General features: G+C 49.2%; 1 protein-coding gene across 4 annotated transcripts in view; it reads right to left on the reverse strand.

Moving 5' to 3' along the window:
* Positions 1-4970: 4970 nt before the first annotated feature.
* The window catches only part of MXRA7 (matrix remodeling associated 7), a 31925-nt gene continuing 13779 nt past the window's right edge, over positions 4971-23116 (reverse strand). Inside the window, exons 4-7 of one of the 4 annotated variants that reach the window (XM_058817269.1) lie at positions 21092-21191; positions 18931-18984; positions 18717-18797; positions 9837-11513 (exon numbers count right to left, since the gene is read on the reverse strand). In XM_058817269.1, coding sequence (XP_058673252.1) covers positions 18764-18797; positions 18931-18984; positions 21092-21191 — 188 coding nt within the window. In that variant the 3' untranslated portion in view covers positions 9837-11513; positions 18717-18763. Of the gene's footprint in view, positions 6841-9836; positions 11514-18716; positions 18798-18930; positions 18985-21091; positions 21192-23116 lie in introns of those variants that run through there. The other 3 variants (XM_058817271.1, XM_058817268.1, XM_058817270.1) reach the window with 3 other exon arrangements.

Raw genomic sequence — 23116 nt, forward strand, 5'->3', positions numbered from 1 at the left:
CTATTCTCATTTTTTTCCAAGAAAAGGACAGAGCAAACCCAACTGTTTTGAATTTTATCACCTTTTGTAAACATAACTGATGGCATTAGGTAACCTCTGATAATTTCTACAACAGAAGATGCTCAGTGAAGAAAAGCCAAACTTTGGCTTCTTGTCCTCAAAGATTCACCCAAAGAAAGCAGACATTGAGTAAAATTACTTCACCCAAACAAATATGCATTCGGTAGGCAGCAAATATGATTTAGGTGGGTGGGTTCACATGAATTTTACTGCAAAGAGGGAACTTTTTGCCCCTCAATTTGTGGAGACCCCCACCTCACACCCTGTGCACAATAAACAGTGTCTCCTTGATATTCAAGTTGGATTATCTGTGCCTGGGCAGGATTTTCTCATTTTTTGTGAATCTAACTGATGCCATCAGATAAATTCTACAACAGAAGTTTCTTAATGAACTAAAGAACTTTTGTGTTCCACAGTCAACCATCCAAATGGAAAATTCAGCCTGAGGACTGATAATTCAGCTTGAAGATATCATCCACATCATCCACATCTATCAGAGATCCAGGTTTTTAAAAAAAAAATCTGGAATGAGTTGATAAAAGAACTTTTAATAGTGAGGGAGGTGAAGGCAGGGGAAGATAAAAATGAGCAGAATTCCCTTCTGGCTGTGCAAGTAGCTTTGATGGAGATTTGAGATTTCTTTCCAGATTGTTAAAAGGAGGTTTTTGCAGGGGTTGCTGCTGGGATTGGTGACCCCTGTGCTCCATGATGTGTCTGCAGGTGTTTCCCCCTCTGGAGCTGGTGTCAGTTCAGGGGGTTGGGCTTGTCCAGCTTGCTGTTAAATATGTATTTGGCAAATTCGTGTGAATTTTACTGTATAAAAGAGGTGACTTTTCACCTGTTCGATTTGTGGAAACCTCCCCTGTGAACAGAATAAACAATGCAGAGTAAACAATGTGTCCCTGCTCAGGCAGACTCAGTGTCTGTGACCAGAGTGATGCCTTGAGAAGGCTGAGCTAGAGCAGAGGCTGGACAGAGTTACAGAATAAAGCAGGGATTTATGAAAAGGATCTTCTCAATGGATCCACCTTGGGCAGCACAAGAGCCCAGCCAGGGCTGCACCCAAGATGAACCAAAATGGCCCCAAAATGCACAAGCGGGCACGGGGTCTCTCACTGTGATCAGTTCTGCTCCATTTGCATCTTGCAGTTCATTGTCCCATTCCAGCTTTAGCCCATGCAGTCCCATCCTTGTTTTTCTCTCTCCAGCCCACGGTGTTTGTGCTCTTGGGCTGAGATTTGGATCATTTGTCCTTGGTGCCCAGCTGGAGCAGGAATTGTTTTGTCTCCCTGCTCTGTGCACAGAGCTCACATCCCCTGATGTGAAGCCCAGACCCACACACTGAAGCAGCACAGAATGTGAAAAATACAAAAGCCAAAACATGAGGCATCCAGAGAGCTCCAAAGATGGAAGCCCCCAGACTGGGAACTCACAGTTCTGGGGATTTTTGAAGGAGTTTTGAAAGAGCTCAAGACATTCTGAGATGGTTTTGATGATGTGGTTTATTTCTCTTATCTCTACATAGGCAGGAGTGGTGAGTTTGGCTCACACCTTCACAGCATGACTCAGAACGTCACAAGACCCACAGTTACAAGACCTTTCAAGGATTTATTATCCAATAAAACACTGCCAACAAGGATATTTGTGGTTTTGACCCAATCCTTAAATATTTTGTGTTATGGACTCATGCTACAGTGTGAGCTTTCTTAGCCAATCATGTTATGGCACACAAACCTACTGTGCTGCAGTCTAAACTCCTTGTTTACCTCTGTAACTACTTTTATTTTTATGTCTGAAATTCTAAAACTCTTAAACTTTCTTCCACTTAATGTGTCTCTGCTTTAAACTGCAAATCCACATTCTAGCACCTAAGTTTGGAAGCCTTTTCCAAGCTCTCAAATCGAATCCTGTGTTTAATTCTGCCTGGAAGATTAATCCACAAACATCGAGGTTTATGTCCAAAAAGGAGACAGAGGAGTCCTTTGGCTTTATTTAAATAAATGGAGTGGCCATGGGGAATTCCCCTGGGGTGTCTCAAGTTTTTGGAGGATGCAGCCTCCTTTTTATCCCAATTTCCCTCTCTCTTTCCCCATTTCTGAGATACTTGAAAGGTTCAGACTTCCTGAAATTCCTGAAACTCCCTCTAATGTACAACCCTCCCTTTCCATTTTTAATTCTTATAGAATTCAGGGTTTTTCTCCATTGTTTCTTTCATCTTTCAATATCCAATTCCATTTACCAGCAAACCTACAGTTTGTTTGTGTGAAAAATGCCTATTTTATGATTGGTTTTTCACAAATATTAAAATGAATATTATATGTGTTATGTTACAAAGTAATGCTGTATTAATTTTCTTAAGCAGTGTGGTAAATATAGTTTTAGGTTATAACAAAATGTTAAAATAGAAACTATGCTATGTAAGATACTTTTTACAAGAGAGGACTCAACAGCGAGATAGCAGCCACAGGACACCTGAATCTTTCAGAGAAAGAGAATTTATTGCTCCATTATCAGAAGGAATGAACTTCTTCCTGCCTTGCTCAGCTCTGAAGGTGCCGTCAGGATTCAGAGGAAGAAGTTGACATCGTCGTGAGGGCGGACCGGCCTCGCCTCAGGCAGCACCCGCGTGACGTCACATGCAGCACCTGACGTCACCTGCAGCGTCTGACGTCACATGTACGCCTGACGTCATCCACAGCGCCTGACGTCACTCACCGCGCACGCGCGCTGCCGCTAACGGCCGTCCCGGCGCGTCTCCAGCCAGCCCCGCCCCCGCTGCGGCGCGGTATGGAGAACGCGCAGGGACAATTCCAGCCTGTTTCGCGTTGCCGTACGGGAGCCCAATGGGGACATGTCAGTCTAATGGCGACCGTCACTTGTTGCCATGGCAGCGCGGCCCGCGGCCGTGGGGAGCCCCCAGTGTCGCTGTCCCCTCACGGACACCCCCTCGCCCCCCTCAAGGGGACCCCGCAGTACCATTGGAAATCACACCAGTTTAAAAATTTATGCGTAACTTTAGTCAAGGGGTTTTGTTTGGCTTTGCCCCAGGAAAAAGAATTTTAAGTTTCTTTGCAGGGCATTGTTCCACCAGGTGGGGTGTGATGAGCTCAGCACACCGACAGACTGGGAGCACCCAAAAGATAAAGGGACATCAGCGCCATCTACAACATCTGCCCCAGACCTGGCGGGGTTGGAGACATCTCCAGAAAGACTGGTAAGAAAATCAAGAAATGAAGATCTGATTAACATCAGAAGCAAAGAAATCCAGATCCAATAGGAGACCAAATACTAAGAACTACTCGGGACCAATGAACACTGACCCAATTCGTTTCTATGAGTTTTGACTGTATAAAAGATCTGAAAAAATCTACTTAAAGCCATGTGCCATGAAATGATTCTCTGTACACCTGGGCTATGTGTGGGTGAGATGATTTCTGTGGTACATCCTGGCCAGAACATCCTGGCCAGAAAATAAAGCAATGCCTTGACTGTCTAACTTTAAAAATGCTGTTGGAGGGGGTTGTTTTCCCCACAGTTTTGGTGACAGTGCTGCCATCCCCTCATGGAAACACTGAGTACAGCCACTGCATCATGGGGACCCCCGGTGTCACTGTCCCCTCATGAGGGACCCCTCACCGCCATCATCCTGTCATGGGGACCCCCAGTGTCACTGTCCCCTTATGAGGACCCCTCAGGGGGATCCTCACCGCCATTATCCTGTCATGGGGACCCTCAGTGTCACTGCCCTCTCATGGGGACTTCTCAGGGGAACCCCTCACCACCATTATCCTGTTGTGGGGAACCCCCAGTACTGCCATTCCCCCATGAGGACCCCTCACTACCATTATCCTGTCATGGGGACCCCCAGTGTTACTGTCCCCTCATGAGGACCCCTCACTGCCATTATCCTGTCATAGGGACCGCCCCCAGTACTGCCATCCCCTCATGAGGGACCCCCAGTGTTGCTGTCCCCTCATGAGGGACCCCTCACTGCCATTATCCTGTCATGGGGACCCCCAGTGCCACCATTCCCTCATGGGGACACTGACTGCAGCCACTGCACCATGGGGACCCCCAGTGTTGCTGTCCCCTCATGAGGGACCCCTCACTACCTTATCCTCTCATGGGGACCCTCAGTGTCCCTGTCCCCTCAGGGGGACCCCTCACTGCCATTATCCTGTCATAGGGACCCCCCCAGTACTGCCATTCCCTCATGAGGGACCTCCAGTGCTGCTATTATCGTGTCATGGGGACCCCCAGTACCACCATCCCCTCATGAGGGACCTCCAGTGTCACTGTCCCCTCATGGGGACCCCCAGTACCACCATCCCCTCATGAGGAACCCCCAGTGCTGCCATGATCCTGTCCTGGGGACCCCCAGTGCCTTTGCCCCTGACAAGGATCCCCCAGTGCCACCATCCCCTTTTGGGGTGGAATTAGGTGCCCTCTAAGGTCACTTCAACAGAAACGAGTGTACAATGGGTTCTGTGATTCTGCAGTTATTTAGAGGATGATCCCAGAAGGGGAGATGCTGCTGCAGATGGTGACATTTCCTGTATCAAGGAAAACCCCACCATAGCCACTAATGACATTTCCTGCATAAATATTGATGAGTCCAGTGGGAGAAGCACTTCAGAAGCTGCCCAACCAAATCAGGACATACCCCATGGTCCCTCCCCACCACCTCCATGGATGTGTCCAGCAGGATGCTCCTCATTTCAGCCTTGCCAATGCACATGGAGGAATGCACTGCTCAAAACCCGTGGGTTTCACATCTTGACATCCCTTCCTTTCATGTCTTGGGCAAGGAGAGGCTTTTTATTTATCTTTTTCTATTTATCTTCATTTCTTTCTTAAATCTGAGCCTGGTAAATAACAGTTTTTTCATCACTGTCCTGTTAGCAGCAGCATCTGAACATTTTGGTGATGGTGGTGGGAGCTGGTGTGGACAGGACAGGGTTAATCCCAGCTGCTGTCCCTTGCACAGTGTTATCATTGCTGCCATTCTCTGAAGCTGAAGGGTTTGAGGATTTTTTTTTTGCCCCAGAACTGTTCCTATTCAGAGAAGAACCAACCATAACATAGGAAATATAAAAATATTTTGGAAATAAACTGTGAAATCTGCAAGACAAAGACTAAAAATCAACTACTTTTATCTCTCTTTTGCTTGCTTTCATGAAGAGTTTTGGAAAATCCTGACTTTTTTGAACTAGGGACAAGCCCCATATAATTTTTCTACATTTCTCCCTGCTTGACAAAGGAAACTGTGTCACAGGGACACAGCAAGCTAGAGTGATATTTCACAACATGGAACTACTTTTCCCACTTAATTCGTTCATGTTGAATAAGAAGAGGTAATTTTCAGACATTACATTTAAATTAAGTCATGATTGGTAGTAAAACCAGCTTGATCTCATTATAAATATGCCTTGGCCTAAGTGAAAACAATTAGAAGATAAAATGATTCTTAAAAGTCTAAGTGTCTGATGTTCTAGAACACACTGTACTGGGAGACAGCGACCAGATAATGAGATATTAGGTTTCTTGGGCTGAAGAGGATTACACAAAATAAAGCAAAACTAATTTTTTAAGTGATCATTCCTGAAAACTGGGGCAGAAAATGTTGCCTCCCTTTGTGAGCAGTTACTAAAACCAAGAAAATCCTTCCTGATAAGGAAGTATTTAACAGGATTTCATAGGAGAGATAAGCACACCAGAAGACATTTAGCTATAATTAGGAATGCTCATTGATTTACTCTATTCAAACCACCAAGGGCTTCTCAAGACTATTCAGAATCTTGATAAAATCACAGAGATTTCCTAAGATTGTAGTTTCCCACATAATTATGTATGAGAAGAGCAGGATCTGAGGTGGACACAACCATCCTTGTGATAAACCCAGCAGCCTTTCTGTGCTCCTTGCACAGTGTCAGGAGATGTTTGTGTTTCCAGGTTGGAGCTGCTTCCTCAGGCGTGAGGATGATCTCAGTGAGGTCAGCCAGAACCAGCTTGGGTTGGTTTCAAAGCCAGCCTGAGGGAGGATGAAGTGTTCCTTCCAGGGAGACAAGGGGCAGCACGCCCTGATCAGAGCACTGATGCCTTGCTTTTGATGTTTGTTTTCTAACTGTAGGGCTGGAAGCCTCCCTGCCAAGACAGGGAGGCAGTCTCCATCTTTGGAGCTTTTCAAGACCCAACAGGATAAAGCCCTGAGTAACCCACCTTGGTCTCACGACTTTTAGCAGGAGGTTGGACTACAGGACCCTTCAACCTGAGTTATTCTATTATTTTAATCCATTTTACGCCTATCATCTTTGGTTTTCTTCAGATATCAAACTGAGAAAGATTAGGCTTGAAAGTTCATTTGCATAAAGCACGGCCAGAAAAAAAGTTGTGAGTTTAACTGCTTTGTAGGACTGACACATATGACCCAGCCAGAAAGAGGTAAAAAATCGCTGTACGAGATGATAGCTCTACAAAGAAAAAATATTAAAAGGCTGAGGAATTACAAGTCTTTTGAAATACATATCACAGGCCTAGATATGTTTGCAAAACAATCTGGAACTGCAAAATAACTACTGAGACATTTTTAAAGCACTACAGCCTCCAGTGTCCTGCAGAACAAGGGCCAAGATGGCTTTTGGGCACAACCTCCCCTGGCTGCAGGGTTAGATATCGTACAGTCTGAGCTGCTCCTTCATGTCCCCTTCTGACATCTCTCCAAAGGTGTCACTTTTTTCCTTCATCAGTCTGAAGATGGCAGCCAGCTGCTCTCTCTGAACCCTGTTGAGAAGAAAGGAGAAGTAGGAATAGCCAGTCCAGGAGCAAGGACATCACTGTGAAATGAAACACGGAGCCAAAGGCAGGTCACTGTGCAACCCTCACTGGCTGCAGGAAATCTGTGTGAGATAAGGCAGAGATAGCCTCTGGTTCTCCTTCCTCCCCCTTCCCATCCATCTCATCACCCTGCATGTCTCTCTGCAGCTCCCTAAACGTGGAGATAAACCAGCCTGCTTTAACACTGACTTTGGAGCTCCTTAGGGCTTATCTATGCTCAGACTTTCAGGATAACTTGACATGTGGAATTTTATAAGACCAACATGTCCCAGTTTAGCAGACTCCATAAAAAAACCTGGTTTAAGATTCAACAGCCCAGTGTGCTTTCCTTCTGTAATGAGAGGATGTAGATACAGAATAATTCAGGAATAGCCATTAAATTTTAGATGCATAGCCTAACTTAAAACTAGACAGCAGACTGCGTGCCAGTGTGGACATGATTTTAATCAGCCACTGGAAGATAAGATCAGGGATAGGAATTTGCTTTGATTCGAGTTTGTTGGCCAATGTCCAATGGTGAGATGGACCCAGGTTGCCATTCCAGCAGTGAGGTGGTCCCTGTGTAGGCAGAGGCTGACCAGTGGAACACCTAGCTCAGATTTTTAATCCCCAGGCAGTCCCATAGTAGATGATTAACCCCCTTCTCCCCTGACAGAAGATCTCTTGATTTTTCCCCACCCTGAACCAGTTAACCATTGTACATCCCATGAAGACTGGTATCTGTGACAGGGCTTTATTTGTAGGATTTATACTGCTCATCTCTGGGGGTACAGGGGGTGGGCAGCACTCTTGGCAGGTAGCTCATGAACTGATGTAACTGCACAAAATTCCCTTTTGGGGCAAGATGAATGTGCACATGGCCCCAGGCAGGGCTGGCTGAGGGATGGAATGTTCCCACTGCCAGACCCCTACCTGCTGGGGATCAGGCTGCTCCATTGCCCAGCACATCTCATTCCTGATCTCCTGTGGCTGATAGAAAGAACTACTGGGGATGTGGTGCTTTATGGCTGTGACAAGGCAGATGAAGTTCTGTTACTTCAAGGCTCATTTTGTCCCTGCATGAGCGTGAGGCCAGAACTCACTGAGAGCTCAGAGCACAGACCTGCCACAGTCCCAGCTCCTCCTGCTTGCTCAGCACCTCCCATGGGCTGAAAACACAGAATCTGCCTTTTACTCCCACATAGTCACCCTCCTGTCAAGAGTCCTCTTTGCTGCCACAGCCAGCTTCCCACACAGGACTTTAAACCATTTAATTAATCCATTTAAATGCACGCCACTGCATAACCTGGGGTAGTCTTCCTGCAAAGCCTGAGTGGACAAGCCATCATCTGTTCCAGTAACAGGAGGGGCAGTAATAACTATTGACAGGCAAAACCAGGGCACAATCTTTGCTTGAAAGGACAGCATCAACACACCAGCAGGAATAAGATCAGAGGAAGACAGGAATAAGCAGAGGAACCTTCTTCCCGTGCTCCTGAGCTCCTGCTCTGCATTTCCCCTCTCCTGGGCTAAGCTCCAGCAGCAGCAGGAACAGCAGCCTGTCCTCTCAGCACTCCTGAAGCAAACAGGGCAGGAAAAAAGCAGATCCTGGCTGAAGCAAGCTCATTTGCCAGTTCTTTTCCATTAAAATTAAAATGCAATGATCCCATGGCCAAACAAATCCTGGTAATGATGTGGGATCTTTTGTTTATGGAAGCCTGGATTTGTTTGCCTCTTCTGTAATGTTTTGTGCTCACAGGAAGAGCATCCAGCTGCCCTTTCCAGATGAGAGGAAGGGAAGCAGGGTCATGAGTAATCAATATTTTATTTTAGATCACCACTGGGCACCACAGGGCACGTTGCCAGTCTGGTGTGGAGAAATTCAATACATAGCTTGGCCTCCTGTGTCTGCAGTGCATCCCAGCTGGGAGTGCTCACACAGGGCTGCATCCCTCACTCCTTATTTCACAGACATCAGCACTGCTGAAACCTCGCCAAAGCCCCGTTTCCTTGTCTCCAAAATCAGGATCACAGACAATATTCACTCTCTTTTTTTGAAGCACAACATCAATGCATTTTGGCTCTCCCCTCAACTTTAAATATCACGACTGTGCATTTGGAAAATAGAAAAGAGCTGTTACTACTGTTACTTTTCTGCACTACACAATCTACTACAAAGGGACAGCAAAACAAAGATAAAGAGAGAAAAGAGCCTGGGAAGGAGGAGTAAGGCACCACAAACATGAAACTGTCTTTGAAGAGGAGCTTCTCCTATCAGAGGTGACCTTGCAAAACAACCTTGTAGTGATCCAGCTTGGTTTGCTTTTGGGTATTTTTTTGGATGAGTTCAGATCAAACATAATACCCCGTTCACAAATAAAATCATTCTCTCTTCTCATAAATGCTGTCCTCAAAACTACTTGGATTCAGGAGGTCAAACAGGATTTTACTTATTGCTAACAAAATAGATTAATTAAGGATTTTTGAAGCAGCCTAATTCTTCTTCATAGGCAATTACATTTGCATACTTAGTTCCCTTAGGCTCTTTTTAGACATTTCAGTCCAAGGCTTTTACAGTTAGCTGGAGGTTTGGGGCAGTGAGCCATAGGTATGTCAGAGATCTGGGGTTTAGGAACTGCAAAGCACCCGTGTCCACAGCAGCTGAAATCCTGGGCAGAGCTCTGCATTGGGAATGTTGTTAATGGCTCTGCAGCCAAACAAGAGCAGGAATGCAACACTGCATTGCTTCAGCAGAAAAAGGGGAATATCCCTGGTTTTCCCTCTGATCATTTATGGGAATGTAGTAATTTATGGGATAAAAGTCATAGTAGGGCAGAATGTACTTCTAACCTAAAATCCAGATTTCTAACACAAATCTCTTGAGGAAGAAGTTAAAAGCTGCTGGAGGTAGGGAGAACAAGCACAAACCAAATAAACTATTCAAAGGTTTATTGGACCAAACAAAGGCAATTTTTACAGATTCAAGCCACTAGAATTACAGTCCTTTGTATAAGAGCCACCATCAGATACAAAACAAACAAAACCAAACAAAAGTAAAAAATACCCAGACAGCCATTTGAGTTGAAGAAAGAGTTTGACTTGCTGCCACTAGCAAAAATCTGGACTTAACTACTGACTTTGCTGGATGTACATATTGCCATGTAACTTAAACACAACGGATATAAGGCATTCTTTGCATAGTTGGGTGCTTGGGACACAGTCAGCCAGCCAGTACCCAGGAGAGACAGCGGCTGCACCAGCGGGATGTTGAAGCAGAGGGTCCAGATGTGCCTTAATTCATATGCAAACCACTGAACACGCTTGCAGTTGTCGGCTGGGAGGGGCAGCCCAGCCTCTTCTAAAGCTGAAGCCTCCTGCAGTTCTTTAAACGAGCCAGTTTGGGAAGAGTTTGCCAACCCCAGGCGCTGGAAAGGACAACTGTGTACAAGGTTTCAAGTATTGTCTGCATAGGAATTAAAAAAGAAAAAAAAAAAAAAAGAAAAAGCAGCCTGTTGGGTTCCTGATATGTTTGCAGTGTTAGCCAAGAGGCAGTGACAGAGAAGCTTTGGAGGACACATCCCCACCCAGGCCTGGTGTTTCTACAACATCACTAAAGGACTTGGACCCTCTTCTCTCTCTCAAAAACCAGCTGGGTTTGATTTAAAACCAAGTATGTGCCCAGCCAAATTCATCTCCTCTGTGTGACAGAGCTGTGGGGCAGGGCTGAGCTCTGGTTCCCATGGACCAGCAAGAGAAGAGGGCACTGGAACAGCCAGCAGGCAGAGGAAGGGGAGTGGGCCTCTCCCAGGACCTCCACTATCCCCTCCTGAGCCAGAGGGAGCCCCTGATGCCATGGCTGCCTCCTCCTTGGGTCTCTCCTCTTGGGAGCTGGAGCAGGGAAAATGAGGATGCAGATAATAACAGCAGCCAAAGTGCGGCCTCTCCACCACAAGCAGAACAGCTAAACGATCAAACTTCATCACTTCTTGAGTATCCTGTGTACCTACAGAATCAGCTCTCTGCTAAAATAACTACAGAAGCAAGATTTGAGCCAGCCCAGCCATCATCTGCCATCCCTCACACGGACCCCATTTGTCTCTCCAGCCCTCAAAGAGTAAAGCAGCTTTGTACAACACTGGAAATCACAGGCAGTTACCAACCCCCAGCAACAAAGAGGAGTTTGACCCCAGGACAAAACAACTTGAGATTCTGGTGCAAGGTCTGAGAGCTGGTCTGAGAGCAGAGCTATGGTTTGCCCACCCCAGGAAAGGAACAACATGAATTTCATGGCCCAATATATGAAGCCAACACAGCTAATAGACTTGTTGCATATTTAGTGTTCACTTTGGGTTTTGCTTGGGGGAGAGGGAAGAAGGTTCTTCCCAGTCCCCCAAACACAACTCAGGTCACTGCTTGGGCCCAGCCCCAGCTCGTGGAGCCACACAATAGGATATCCTCAAACTTGACAGGAGTTTTTGAAGAACTCAACTTCAGACCAAGAGGGGATCCCAAGTTTTGAGGGTTTATGGGTTTCTCTTATGGGTGTGTTTGGTTGGTTTTGGTATTTCTCTCAAGCCTTTAATGATGCCAAGGGATGCCTTTAGGAGGAGGCTAGGGACAACTTCATATAGTCTTCAGGTCTGCAAAGAGAAACAGGGAGAGAAATCATTTCAGTCATTTCACTCCTCAGGCTGGTTCATTATTATTCACACAAACGAGCAAGGAGAGCCCTCGGTGTGTGTGCTGGGGGGAAGGCAAGGCAGCTTCCCCCTCAGAGCAGGACAAGCTGCTGTTTGCAAACCTCATGCCTCTAAGAAGGACTTTGCTTCATCAACTGCAGCAGGATAGTCGAAACCCAATCGGAAGTGCAAATCCTCTTGTCTGGCACCGAGCTAAGTTACAACCCTTCTGAGCTACTAATAACAACTGGAGAAGCCAAACTAATTAACTCCAGGGGTTATTGCCTCACTGGCCCGTGCAGAGCCTCCTGGGCTGCTGGCACCCTTGACCAGCCCAGATTCCTCTCCCATCTGTAGCCAGGTGAGCCAGGAACAAGTGCTGATTTCACAGGGTGATGTGCCTGAACTGCTCAACCTTTCTCAATCTTTCTACAGATGAGTCTGTTCAAGGGAAGGAGGTAAAATCCCCAGAGTCCCTGCAGGTAATTTCCTTTTGATGGGAAACTCCCCCAGTGTGCCAGGGAAGGAGGGTGAGATGTGTTTAATGTGTGGGGACATCCAGGCACTCCCTCCACGAAGCAGAGCCAGGGTCTAAAAAAATGTGATCCCTTGTTCTCAGCTGGAATCTTCCAGACACTCTGGCCTTACTCTCATGGGTGAACCACCTACATCAGGAAACAGCTGGCCCAAGGCTGGACAGCTGCCCATGGACACAGAGACCTGCACTGGGGTAGAGGGAAGCTACAACACACATCACCTACCCTACAAGCACATTCAGACACACCCCAGCCTCATTCCTCCTCAATTCAATCAGGTTCATGGTCCATAACACCTGAGCCACGTTTGGAAGTCCCCTACTCCTGCCAGCCCTGGTGTGAGGGTGAGGAAAAACCTCATTTCTTCCTTGCTCTTCTGCAAAACCTTGCTTTGTCCAGCAGCCTTGTGACATGGCCAGTGACCTGGATCCTGGGTGGGAGATCATCCTGTGACACTGGGGGTACTGGAGCCCCAATGGGAGATCATCCCATGGCACTGGGGGTACTGGAGCCTGGATAGGAGATCATCCTGTGGCACTGGGGTTAGCTGGAGCCCCAATGGGAGATCATCCTGTGGCACTGGGGTTAGCTGGAGCCCCAATAGGAGATCATCCTGTGGCACTGGGGTTAGCTGGAGCCCCAATGGGAGATCATCCTGTGGCACTGGGGGTACTGGAGCCTGGATGGGAGATGATCCCATAGCACTGGGGTTAGCTGGAACCCCAATGGGGGTACTGAATTCCAGATGGGAGATCATCCCATGGCATTGGGGTTACTGGAGCCCAGATGGGAGATCATCCCATGGCACTGGGGGTACTGAATTCCAAATGGGAGATCATCCCCTGGCACTGGGGGTACTGGAGCCTGGATAGGAGATCATCCCCTGGCACTGGGATAACTGGATCCTGGTAGGGAGATCATCCCATGGCACTGGGGGTACTGGAGCCTGGGTGGGAGATCATCCCATGGCACTTGGGGTACTGGAGCACCGTTGCCAAGGCTCAGTGGCCATCCCACCAGGACAAAGAAAGGAAATTTTCCGGGGTGGATAATCGCTCTGCGGGATCCGCGGCGCTGAGGACGGATCATCCCGCTCAAGTCACGCAAGCATAATCAGATTTCACGTGGCAGGACATAAGCTCGTTGCCATGGGGGCCCAGGAGGGGAGGTCCCCTCCAGAGTGCCACGGGTGGAGCAGGGAGGGATGGGGGACATCAGAGAGGGTGGATGAGCCCCTCACAGGGATACTCATCTCCACAGGGCCAGGCTGACAGCTGGGGTGAGAAGATCTCAAAACCAGCATGGCCCTAATGGAGGATGAACATCAGAGCCAGAAATTCCCATCTGCACAACAGGGATACCCCTTCCTGGTCCTGGAGCAAGCTGTGAGGAGAATTAGAATAAAGAGCATGAGGCAGTCCCTCTCTGGGACACTGGGGCCATAAAACCCCCAGGCTGAGAAGCTCTGCCATCTCAGCCATGGAAACTGGAAATGTTGATTAGCTTGGGATGGAGGCCCAGAGATTTGAGCCACTGCTTATCCTTGGCTCTTCCCTCCTTTCCATTCTGCTTGGATCAGCATGCTTGCCCCCAGCAGCTCATCAATCAAACCAGGTTAGGGTCATCTTTTGCCAGAAGCTGTATCCTTTCTTCAGATAAAGAATATCCAGATATCTCTGCTCTTGCCCAAGCCAACAGCCAAGTCTCTGAATCACATGATTTGTTAGCTGGACATGGTTCTGTGCATGGAAAAGCTGGAGACAAGGAACCCAGACAAAAGCAGGTCCTGGAATAGGAGGGCAGCTCAGGGACTGCAGGTCTCAAAGAAGCATGGAAACTGCATGTGCTGGTGGCCTCAGGAGCATTCCCTTCACTCCAGCTCACCCACAGCACTGACACAAGGCTTCCTGCTGTTCAGAGAAGACAACACTTCAGCTCTGAAAAACAGGGGTTACTGGTGGCATTGCCATGTGCATCTGTCTCTCCTGTGTGCAAAAATCCACAGCAGGTCAGGAGATCTGTAGCCCATTCACAGACTTCAGCTTTCCAAAGGAGTCCCGACTCACTCTAAGGAGAGGCCTCTGTAACCATGTCTGGTAATTGCTTGTGCCCTTTTAAGGAATAGTTTCACTCAAAAAGATTATTTTCAGAAGCACAGAGCATTCCCAGCTCCTTTCCCTGGCTCAGGACCTTGTCAGAACCATCAGTGCTCTGCTCTGAAATCCTGGCAAGGAAGGTGAACAGCAACCTGGCTCCAGACTCTTCTCACTCCAGACCAGGATTGACCCTTGAGGATGAAGAGCAGGGAATAAAAGCCCTTAGTGCTGGGCAGACCTGCAATGGGTGGTTGAGATCTCCCCAAGGAGAGAGATTCCCTCCCATCTCACTGCTGGGGATGGTCCCATCACCACTGTCCCCAGTTATTTACCATGGGGGCAGACACCATCTCTTTAACCCAGTCTTGAGGTATTGCAGGAAGAATATGAGGAATGACACACTGAATTAAATTTTCCTGGTGCTCCCAAAAATGTAAGCCAGTTGCTTCAGCCAATCAGCAAAACACAGAGAGGACTTAAATGCAGAACAAGGAGAGACAGTGCTTAGAAAAGAGAGAAGGGATTGAGTGAGAGGTACCAAAAGGAGCTTCATCAACACAGATCTGAAATTCCTCCTCTGGGACAGAGAAGTTAAAGGTGCTCTGGGCTTTGGGAAATTCCTGCTGTGCCTCAAGGCTGCCAGGACCAGTGTGAGCAGGGAGCACAGGTCTCAGTGGCTTTAGGACAGGGGCTGGTGAGGAGCCAGCGGGATCAGGGCTGTATCACCTCCAGCACACCTTGCCCACAGCTGGTTTGAGGCAGAAGCTTCTCACATTGCCCAGCCAGAGCAGCAACAGCTGAAAAGGCCAGAGCACAGCCAGGGAGGTGGCTTGGGCTCCTGACCAGCTCATCCATCACCTGTGTGCCCATTCCCTTGCCACACTCCTGACCTCCCCAGCCAACACCACAGCAGTGGGAAAAGCCAGGGACAGGCTGGGCGGTGCTTTCCTCCATCACTCAGTGTTTTTTCAGCTCACTGAACACCAGTTTGCTCCCAGCCTGGCAAGATGCCCCAATTCCTGCATCTCTGGGTCTGTCCCAGCTGCAGGGGAGCCCAGCACAGGCAGAGCAGGGCTCCCAGGGAGTTAGCAGGCAGACAACAGCCAGCTGCCCATGCTGCACAAGGTTAAGCAGAAGCAGATGAAGACAAGTCATGAGAGCTGGGTGAGGGAGACACGGAGAAGCAGCCACAAGCCAGGACAATTCAGGACCTGAGGCAAAAAAAAAAAAAAAACAACCAAAAAAACCAGGAACTCAAGCAGAGTTGCTGTCTGAACTAAAATCTCATGCCAAGGCAGGGTCAGAGACTCACACCCTGCAAAGGCTATGGGGGAGTTTGCAAGGGTTTCCTCTCTGGGATGGGAGAGGAGGAGATGGGAAGGGGCTTCCTGGCCTCCCCTTCCCTGGCTTTCTGAGGGAGGCATCCTGAGTTACTCTGTTTTTAAAGCTTTTGGGGATTCATGACTCAATCATGACTATAAATAGGGCCAGGGTTCCATTCCACTGACATCTCATAGGTCAGAGGAGGTTTTCCCTGGGGATATGGAGGCAGGGAGCAGCACCAGGCCACCAGCAGACTCCCTCCTCATCCAAGTGGACTTGGGCACCTACAGAGTGAGCATGAGGGGGAGCTCAGCAGGGAAACCCAAACTATTGCCCTTTACTACAAGAGGCAGCTGGGAAGCAAAAACACCTCATGCCCTGGGTGTTGGGAAACTGAAAGGAACCTTGCCCATGGCTGGAGCCATCCCTGTGGCTGCAGTAAAGCAGTGCCCACCCATGGCCCTGGGCTCTGCCCCCCTTGCTGCTCCTCCTCCTCCCTCAGCCCAGGACGACTATCGTGCTGCAGAAGATGAGAAGCAAACATATAATAACCCTGAACCCTCCAAAAAGCCCAAACTTACCAGCTCCCCTCATCCAAAAGAAGCACCATGCTGGACAGGACAGGACAGACAGCAAAGCCACTGGGTGGGGGGAAGGTTAGCAAAGAGAGGGAGGAGGAAAGCCCAGTCCCCATGCTGTACAGAGAGGGCAGCGAGCAGGCAGGCCAGGGTTGTGTGATGGCAATGCAGGGGTGGGCAGGGACAGATGCCAATGGACAGCTCTCCCAAAATGCAACCTCCCCCAGCCCTGCCCACCCACCTATTTTTGGAGGGCTACTAATGGAGATGTTTGAAATAGGCCAAGGTCTGTCAACACAGCCATCAAACCTCTGCAGCTGCTTCCTGCCCTTGTGTGCTCCAGGGCTGTCATCACCAGCATTGTCTCATTCAAATTTCAAACTTCTGCACAGTTGGCCCTCAAGCCACAGCTGCATCCCACGTTCATTCAGGATGCCTTGTAGAGCACAGAAAGGTCTCTCCTCTCTGACATTCCCTAGAAGCAGGGTCTGCCCTGCCTTGCTGAAATTCAAGGGTCCAAGCCCATTTTTTTTCAGTGCCCCATAACCAAGAGGCACTCTGAACCCAGCTGGGGAGGAGGCAGGTTCCCAGTGCTCAATCACCACTAAGAAAAGGGTGATATTTACACCACTAAGAAAAGAGCTTGATATTTACAGCCACCCAATTCCCCTGGCATGAGTTCTAATTTCCAGTTGAACTCCAGGCTTAAACCCAGTCTGTATTCAAACAGTGTCACCTCAACCCATCTGTGGCTGGCCAGGAGGTGAGAGGAGAGCATTGAGAGGCAGGAGGAGAGTTTGTTCCTTGGATGGGTCACCTGGATGTGGGAAGTGAGCCCATTAGCCAGGGAAACTGGGCAGCCATCCCCATCTGGGATATCCCCATCTGGTCTGGGGGATGTCCTGCTCCATCCAGGAGCGCCCCTGCCAGGAGCAGTTTGGTGCCATTCATCAGACCCTGTTCAATGGCTCTGCCATGGGGCAGCTTCTGCCTCTTCACCCCCACCTCCTCCTCAATCCCACACAGAGGAGAGACCTTTCTAGAGCCTGTCAGATGGGATCTGCTCTCCTTTGTCCCACCAACACCCCTAGCCAAGAGTGACAAGGAGAGAGCACAGAGAGCTCAACCCCCTGACAGCACTGAGGTCAACCAAGGCTTGGCTGGGAGCTGCTTTGCCTCATGGAAAGAGAGAACTGGAAGCAGAGACCCAAGGGGGCCATTTCTCCCATTGTTTTCTCTTTTATAAGGAGTGGAGCTTTGCTGCAGCTGCCAACACTCAGCAGAGCCCTGACCATATTAATTTCTAACAAGAAAAATCCCCACTAACCTCTTTCAACCCCAAGGGAAGTTTGAAGAACATCTGGCAGAGAGCACTCCAAGCCACCCATGCCAGCCAGGCCCTGCAGGCACTGGGGGGTTCCTCCTCCCTCTGCACAGGAGAGGGACAGCAGCACCTCTCAGGCAGCCTGGCTGTGTCTCACACCCACACAGCTCAGCCCTGCCTGAGCAGGGGCAGCTGCACCACCAGCACTCACATTTCCTGAGCCCCAGCTGGCAACAGATGGCCAAAAGCCTCAGGTGCACAGGACAAGGATTTGGGAATAAGCTGTGCTGGCTGGACCAGGGGCTGCATCCTTCCCCTGCACTCTTCCCCTTCCTGCCCAGACTGTTTTTCTCCCCCAGGGGGGTAAAGGCTTCGTGCTTCTGTTCCAGAAGGACTGGTGACCCACCTGGTGTGATCAAGCACAGCCACCACCCCAGCACAAGTATTGGCCAAAAGGATTTACTGTCCTCCTCCCTCAGTGAGCACTCTAATTTTTAAGGCTGAAGTCACCAAAAGCAGGAAGTTGCCTCACTCAGTGAAGGTCACATTCCTTCCCCTTTTAGTCCAGATTTAGCACCAGCTGGAAGCCACAAGGCTCAAGTGAATTGTAGGCAGGACAACCACAGCTTCTGCAGGGATGCAGGTTAGAACAGAAGTTGGTTTTTTGCTTAAATAACCAAATCTATTGCATGCCTGTACTCTCCTGTCTGAAGTCCTACAGCTCCTTCTGGAACAGGCAAGGAATATTTTCAATGGCATATCCAAAATCAAGGAGTCTCAAAATTCAAAGTTGTGAACTACACAGCAAGCAGCCTCCGAGAACCCACTTCTGGTCCTCCCAAAAAAGCATTTTTGGGATGTTTCTTCTTTCTGCTGCTTCACATGGGAACCTGTTGGTTCACAGGAAAGCTGGAGGACTGATAGGGCTAAAAGTGCACACTAAACCTGTCTGAGTTTTGATAACACACCCTAATACTCTGCAGCAGCCCCATTTTCTCAAATCACTACAAAGTGGCTGTGGGATGTCCAGTTTCAGGCATCCAAGCTGGAAGAGGTGAGCATCTAAATGTGAGAGCCCCCATTTGCCCTGAAGTGCTCGTGGAAGGTGAGATGGAGGCAGAGAGGAGTGGACTCATTAATCTGTTATGAGGAGGGAAGGGGAAGGAGGTGGGGAAGGAGGTGGGACAGGCAACCAACTGCAGCTCCAAACAAGCCCTCCCCTGGAAAATAAAAGCAAAATCACCCAAGACACGAGCAGGTGTTACCAGTGGTACCACTACCTCTAAGCAGCAGCAGCGTGTCCTTACCAAAAAGATTTGCAAGAATGTTTGTGGCCGAGGACCTAAGGTACTCGCTACAGAGATGTGAGATCAGAGGTCAGCTCAATCCTGCAACATAAAGGTGGCAAACCCGGGTCACAGCAGGTCAGCAGCACTGGCAGGGCTCATGGAGAGGGGTGGAAGGGCAAGGAGGAGGATGCAGGACAAGGCTGAGCTGCTGTGCTCAGCTCTCCCAGCTTACCTGGCAGCAGCCCTGCCCCCTTGCACCGCCTGCGAGGCCTGCAATGAAAAGCTGCTGATGCCGCAGTGAAGATTTGAGGGGGGGAAAAGTAAGCCAGCAACAAAGCAAGACAAAAAAAAAAAAAAAAGTTCACCAAGCTGCCTTAAAGAAATGAACAACACAAATATGGAAGAGAAGAAAATAAAGGAGCAGTAGGAAAAACACATCTGGCAGTGGCCCTCAGTGGGGAAGGTTGGTCAGAACCTCCATGGGACATGAAACCCATCAGTTCAGGTGCACTGTGCTGCCCTGGGACTGCTCCACACAGACAAGAGCAGCCTGAGGTGCCTGGGCTGTGCCATGGGCCCAGGACAGGTCCATCACCCCTGGAGTCTGTTCTGAGTCCTGAGTTCTGAGTCCTTCCCCTCCCTTCCTCACATGCAGGATTCAGCATCTGCTTCCCTCTATTTTCTGATCCATACTGCCCTTAAGCATTTTTCTCCTTGTGTCCAGTGCCTTGATTTTGGGATTTCTCCAAGCCCAACAAAACCCCCATCCCACTGCTGTCCTTAGACAAGGTCACCTCAGTGTCTCCAGGTGACAACAAGGGCATTTTTTGCCACACAGGAACCAGCCCAAGGCCCTGCAGGAGTCCTGGCCCTGCAAACCTGAGCAGTGATTGCTCAGCTTGGATGGAGCTGCTGGTGCAAAGGGCTGGAATTTGCCAGCTGCAGGTCGATTTTTGCATTGGTGCTTAGCAGCATCCTGAAAAGCAAATCCCATTTAGCCCCATGGGTGTCTCCAGGATCCTGAAAAGCAAATCCCATCTAGCCCCATGGGTGTCTCCAGGATCCTGAAAAGCAAATCTCATCTAGCCCCATGGGTGTCCCTGGCATTCACTTGGCTCATCCCCCCAGCACCCTCCCCAAGTGAAAAACGCAGTGACACTCACAGCCCTGCTCAGCAGTTACAGGGTGGGGGCTTCAGGCACAACACACACATGGAAAAGAAGAAAGCAAACATTTTTGCCAATGCAGAATCAACCCCATGCCAGAGGAAACCAGAGCTCATTCCTGTTGCTGACCCCAGAGCAGGGCAGGTCTCTGGATTTACTCTGCTTACCACAGTGCCCTGCTCACCTCACACAGATAAACCTCAGCCAGCATCACAGGGATGCTGCCCAAGAGCCTCAAGGCAGGGTTTGCCAGCAGGAGATGCCTGAGCTGGGGGTGAGCTGTGATCCCCCATCCCTGCCTTCCTTGCTGTGCTCAAGTTTCTGCTTGGTTCTTTACACCAGGCCAGCTGTGGTGGTATTTAGACCATGATTTGACAGGCAAGGGGTGACAAATGCCCCTAAATCACTTTCTGCAAACCTCTGGGTGGAGAATTGGGTCCCACAGCCCTTGGGACAGCAGTGGGGACAGCACCACCTCCCAGGCTTGTTGAGCCACCCCTGGGAATCAGCTCCTTGGAGCTCACCCTCAGGGAAGGGGTGTGAGCTGCAGACACCTGTGAGGGAGCAGCCTGCCACAGAGCCCTCAGCTCAGGATTATTCCTTCTACAGGCTGGGGAATCTCGAGCCAGAACGCTTGTTTGAAGTGACAGGACAGGTCTGACCTTTCTTCATGCAAGGCTCAGGGGATACTTCAGCAAAAAGTGCAAGATGAACAATTCTCCATCGCCACCAGGCCCACCACTTGGTAAATCCCCACCATATCCAGCTGAGGAGACAGCCCTGGGGATGGACACTTGCAGTGCCAGCCCCATCTCAGTGAGCTCTAGAACCTTGTGCTCCCTCACTTTGCCCCAGTGTTTCTGAGCTGTGCCCACGCCCTTGGTTGGGATGCCATCCCCAGCCCCAAGGGAGGGGAAGTAACCAAAGGTCAGCTCCTCAGGAGACATCTGTCAGCACAGAACTAATGGGGTCAGGGCAAATCCACCAGGAAAATTTGGTCTAAGCATCCAGAGGAGCTCCAGAGGTATTTAGGGCCACAGTGCCTCCATCTCCTAAATCAGTGTGGCTTTATTTGTTCTCATATCTTCCTGTGTGGGAGAGGTCTGGAGCTCCAGAGCAGTGAGACACTGAGGGCAGTGTGGGGAGAGAGGCTGAGCACACCCAGCTTGCTCCAAGGCACATCAGCCAGGTGGGCTTGGGCAAGAAGAAAAAGGAACCTCAACTTACCTTTGTTCTTCCTCTAGTTCTTCTTTGGACATCATTGACTTGTACTGGTTTCCCCTTAGCTTCCCAGGACTATATTTAAAAGAAAATGTCTCTTCTGCAGCTGGAGAGGGGAGACAAAAAAACAGCAAGAAATCTGTGAACCAGAGACCTCCTGAGAGCCACAACCCACAGCAGTGGGGTTGTTCCTTTGGGTGCTCTCTGCTCTGCTCCTGCACCCCAAATGCTCTGGCCACTCCAGCACATTTCCTGAGTCAGCTCCAATCTGCAGGAGCCTGGGCACTGCCAGGGAGGATCCCAGAGCAGAGCCAAGGTGCTGCAGGAGCCTGGGCACTGCCAGGGAGGCAGGATGGATCCCAGATGATGGCAGCAGCCTGGGCATAGCCAGCACTGCAAACAGTGAGGACTGCTGTGAGTGAGCAGCCTGCTGGAAGCAGATCCAAGGAAATCCTACAGCCCAGGAACCATATGCCATTGTTCTCCCTGGATTCAAAGCCTTGCAGGCCCATCTTGGCTTATCAAGACATGCTAATCCTGCCCTGATTAACTCGCAGCATTTTCCACTTCTCCTCTCCAGGCTTGCATTCCTTCTCCTCCCTCTCTCTGCTCATCCAGGGGCCCTTTCCCCAGCTTGGGGCTCATGGATGGTGCCACAAGCAGAGCTCTCCTGCAGCCCTTGCCAAAAAGAAGATGCCACATGGCAAATGCCAGGGCTGCAAACAGCCCCAGGAGCACCAACACAGCCACTCTGTCAGCAGCCCTGAGGAGAAGCCAAGGTTCCTTCTCTGGGTGCTCTCTCCAGCCTCAGCCTGTGCTAATTAGAGCAGCAAAGCTCAGACTCTGAGCCAAAGCCGATCCTTTTCCAATCGGATTTTGTTGGAGCACTATTTGCTCTTAAAAACCTCTCCCGTGCTTTATCTCCCTGCAGAGAGGGGAAAACAACAGGAGGGGAGCTCAGCCCACGAGGAGCTGCTGCTGTGGATGTGTGTTATCTGTGGGCTGCTTATCTCAGAGCCTTTATCTCTCAAGGACTGCAGGAATGGGCTGCTTCAGCCCAGCCATCCAGCACGGGGGTTTGCACATTCCCAGAAATATTTGCTGCTTCCCCAGAGCCCTGGGGATGCTCCCGAGGAAGATGTTCCTTCATTATCTGCATGGCCCTGAAAAAATTGCACACAAACCACAAACCAGTATCCAGGATGACACCAGCAGGACCCTAAAGGGCTCCTGCACCCTCAGGGGGTGAAATTCCCCTGGCAGGAGAGAAACCCCAACTTGTGCACAGCTCATGGATGAACACAGGGACCCCCTTCCCAAACTCTCCACTGCAATTGTGGGCATATCCATGATTGTGTCTCCTCCTCCACCTGCCCAAATGAAAACCCCTCACACTCAGGATTCAGCATCAGCTTCCCTCTATTTTCTGACCAATTCTGCCCTTAAGGATTTCTCTCCTTGCATCCAGTACCTTGATTTTGGGATTTCTCCAACCCCAAGCTCATGCCCACATTCAGCTGCGGCCAGACCTTAGGGACCTCCATGTAAAAAGTCAGAGCCTGATTTTGTAGGTGGGGAAACCAGAGATCTCAGAAACAAGCAGTGCAAGGCTTGTTTCAATAATAATAAATACAATAACTATATATATAATAACTATAAATACAATATAATAAAATACAGCACAATATAATAACTATAAATACAATAATAATAAAAAAACTTTTACCAATTTCCATGCCAAAAGTGTAATTTACAAATAAAATTTGATGAGTTATTGTAAAAATAAGCTTCCAAAACAAACAAAAAAACCCCTCACTTAAATCTACTTTCGAGAAGAACCCCTTCAGATATTCTCTCCCAAATTTGCCCTGGAGCACCAGGAGTGGGATGGGAATTTCCCAGAGGCCTCCCCCCTGCTAATGCCCACATTTCCTCACTTCTTTACATCTCCTGATCTTGGGGAGCTTCCCTGGTGGATTACAACTCAATTACTAATCTAGGGTGTTTCTCTCATCCCTAAATTTAGGCTCC

Source organism: Ammospiza caudacuta, chromosome 19, assembly GCF_027887145.1.
Source record: "Ammospiza caudacuta isolate bAmmCau1 chromosome 19, bAmmCau1.pri, whole genome shotgun sequence".
NCBI lineage: Eukaryota > Metazoa > Chordata > Aves > Passeriformes > Passerellidae > Ammospiza > Ammospiza caudacuta.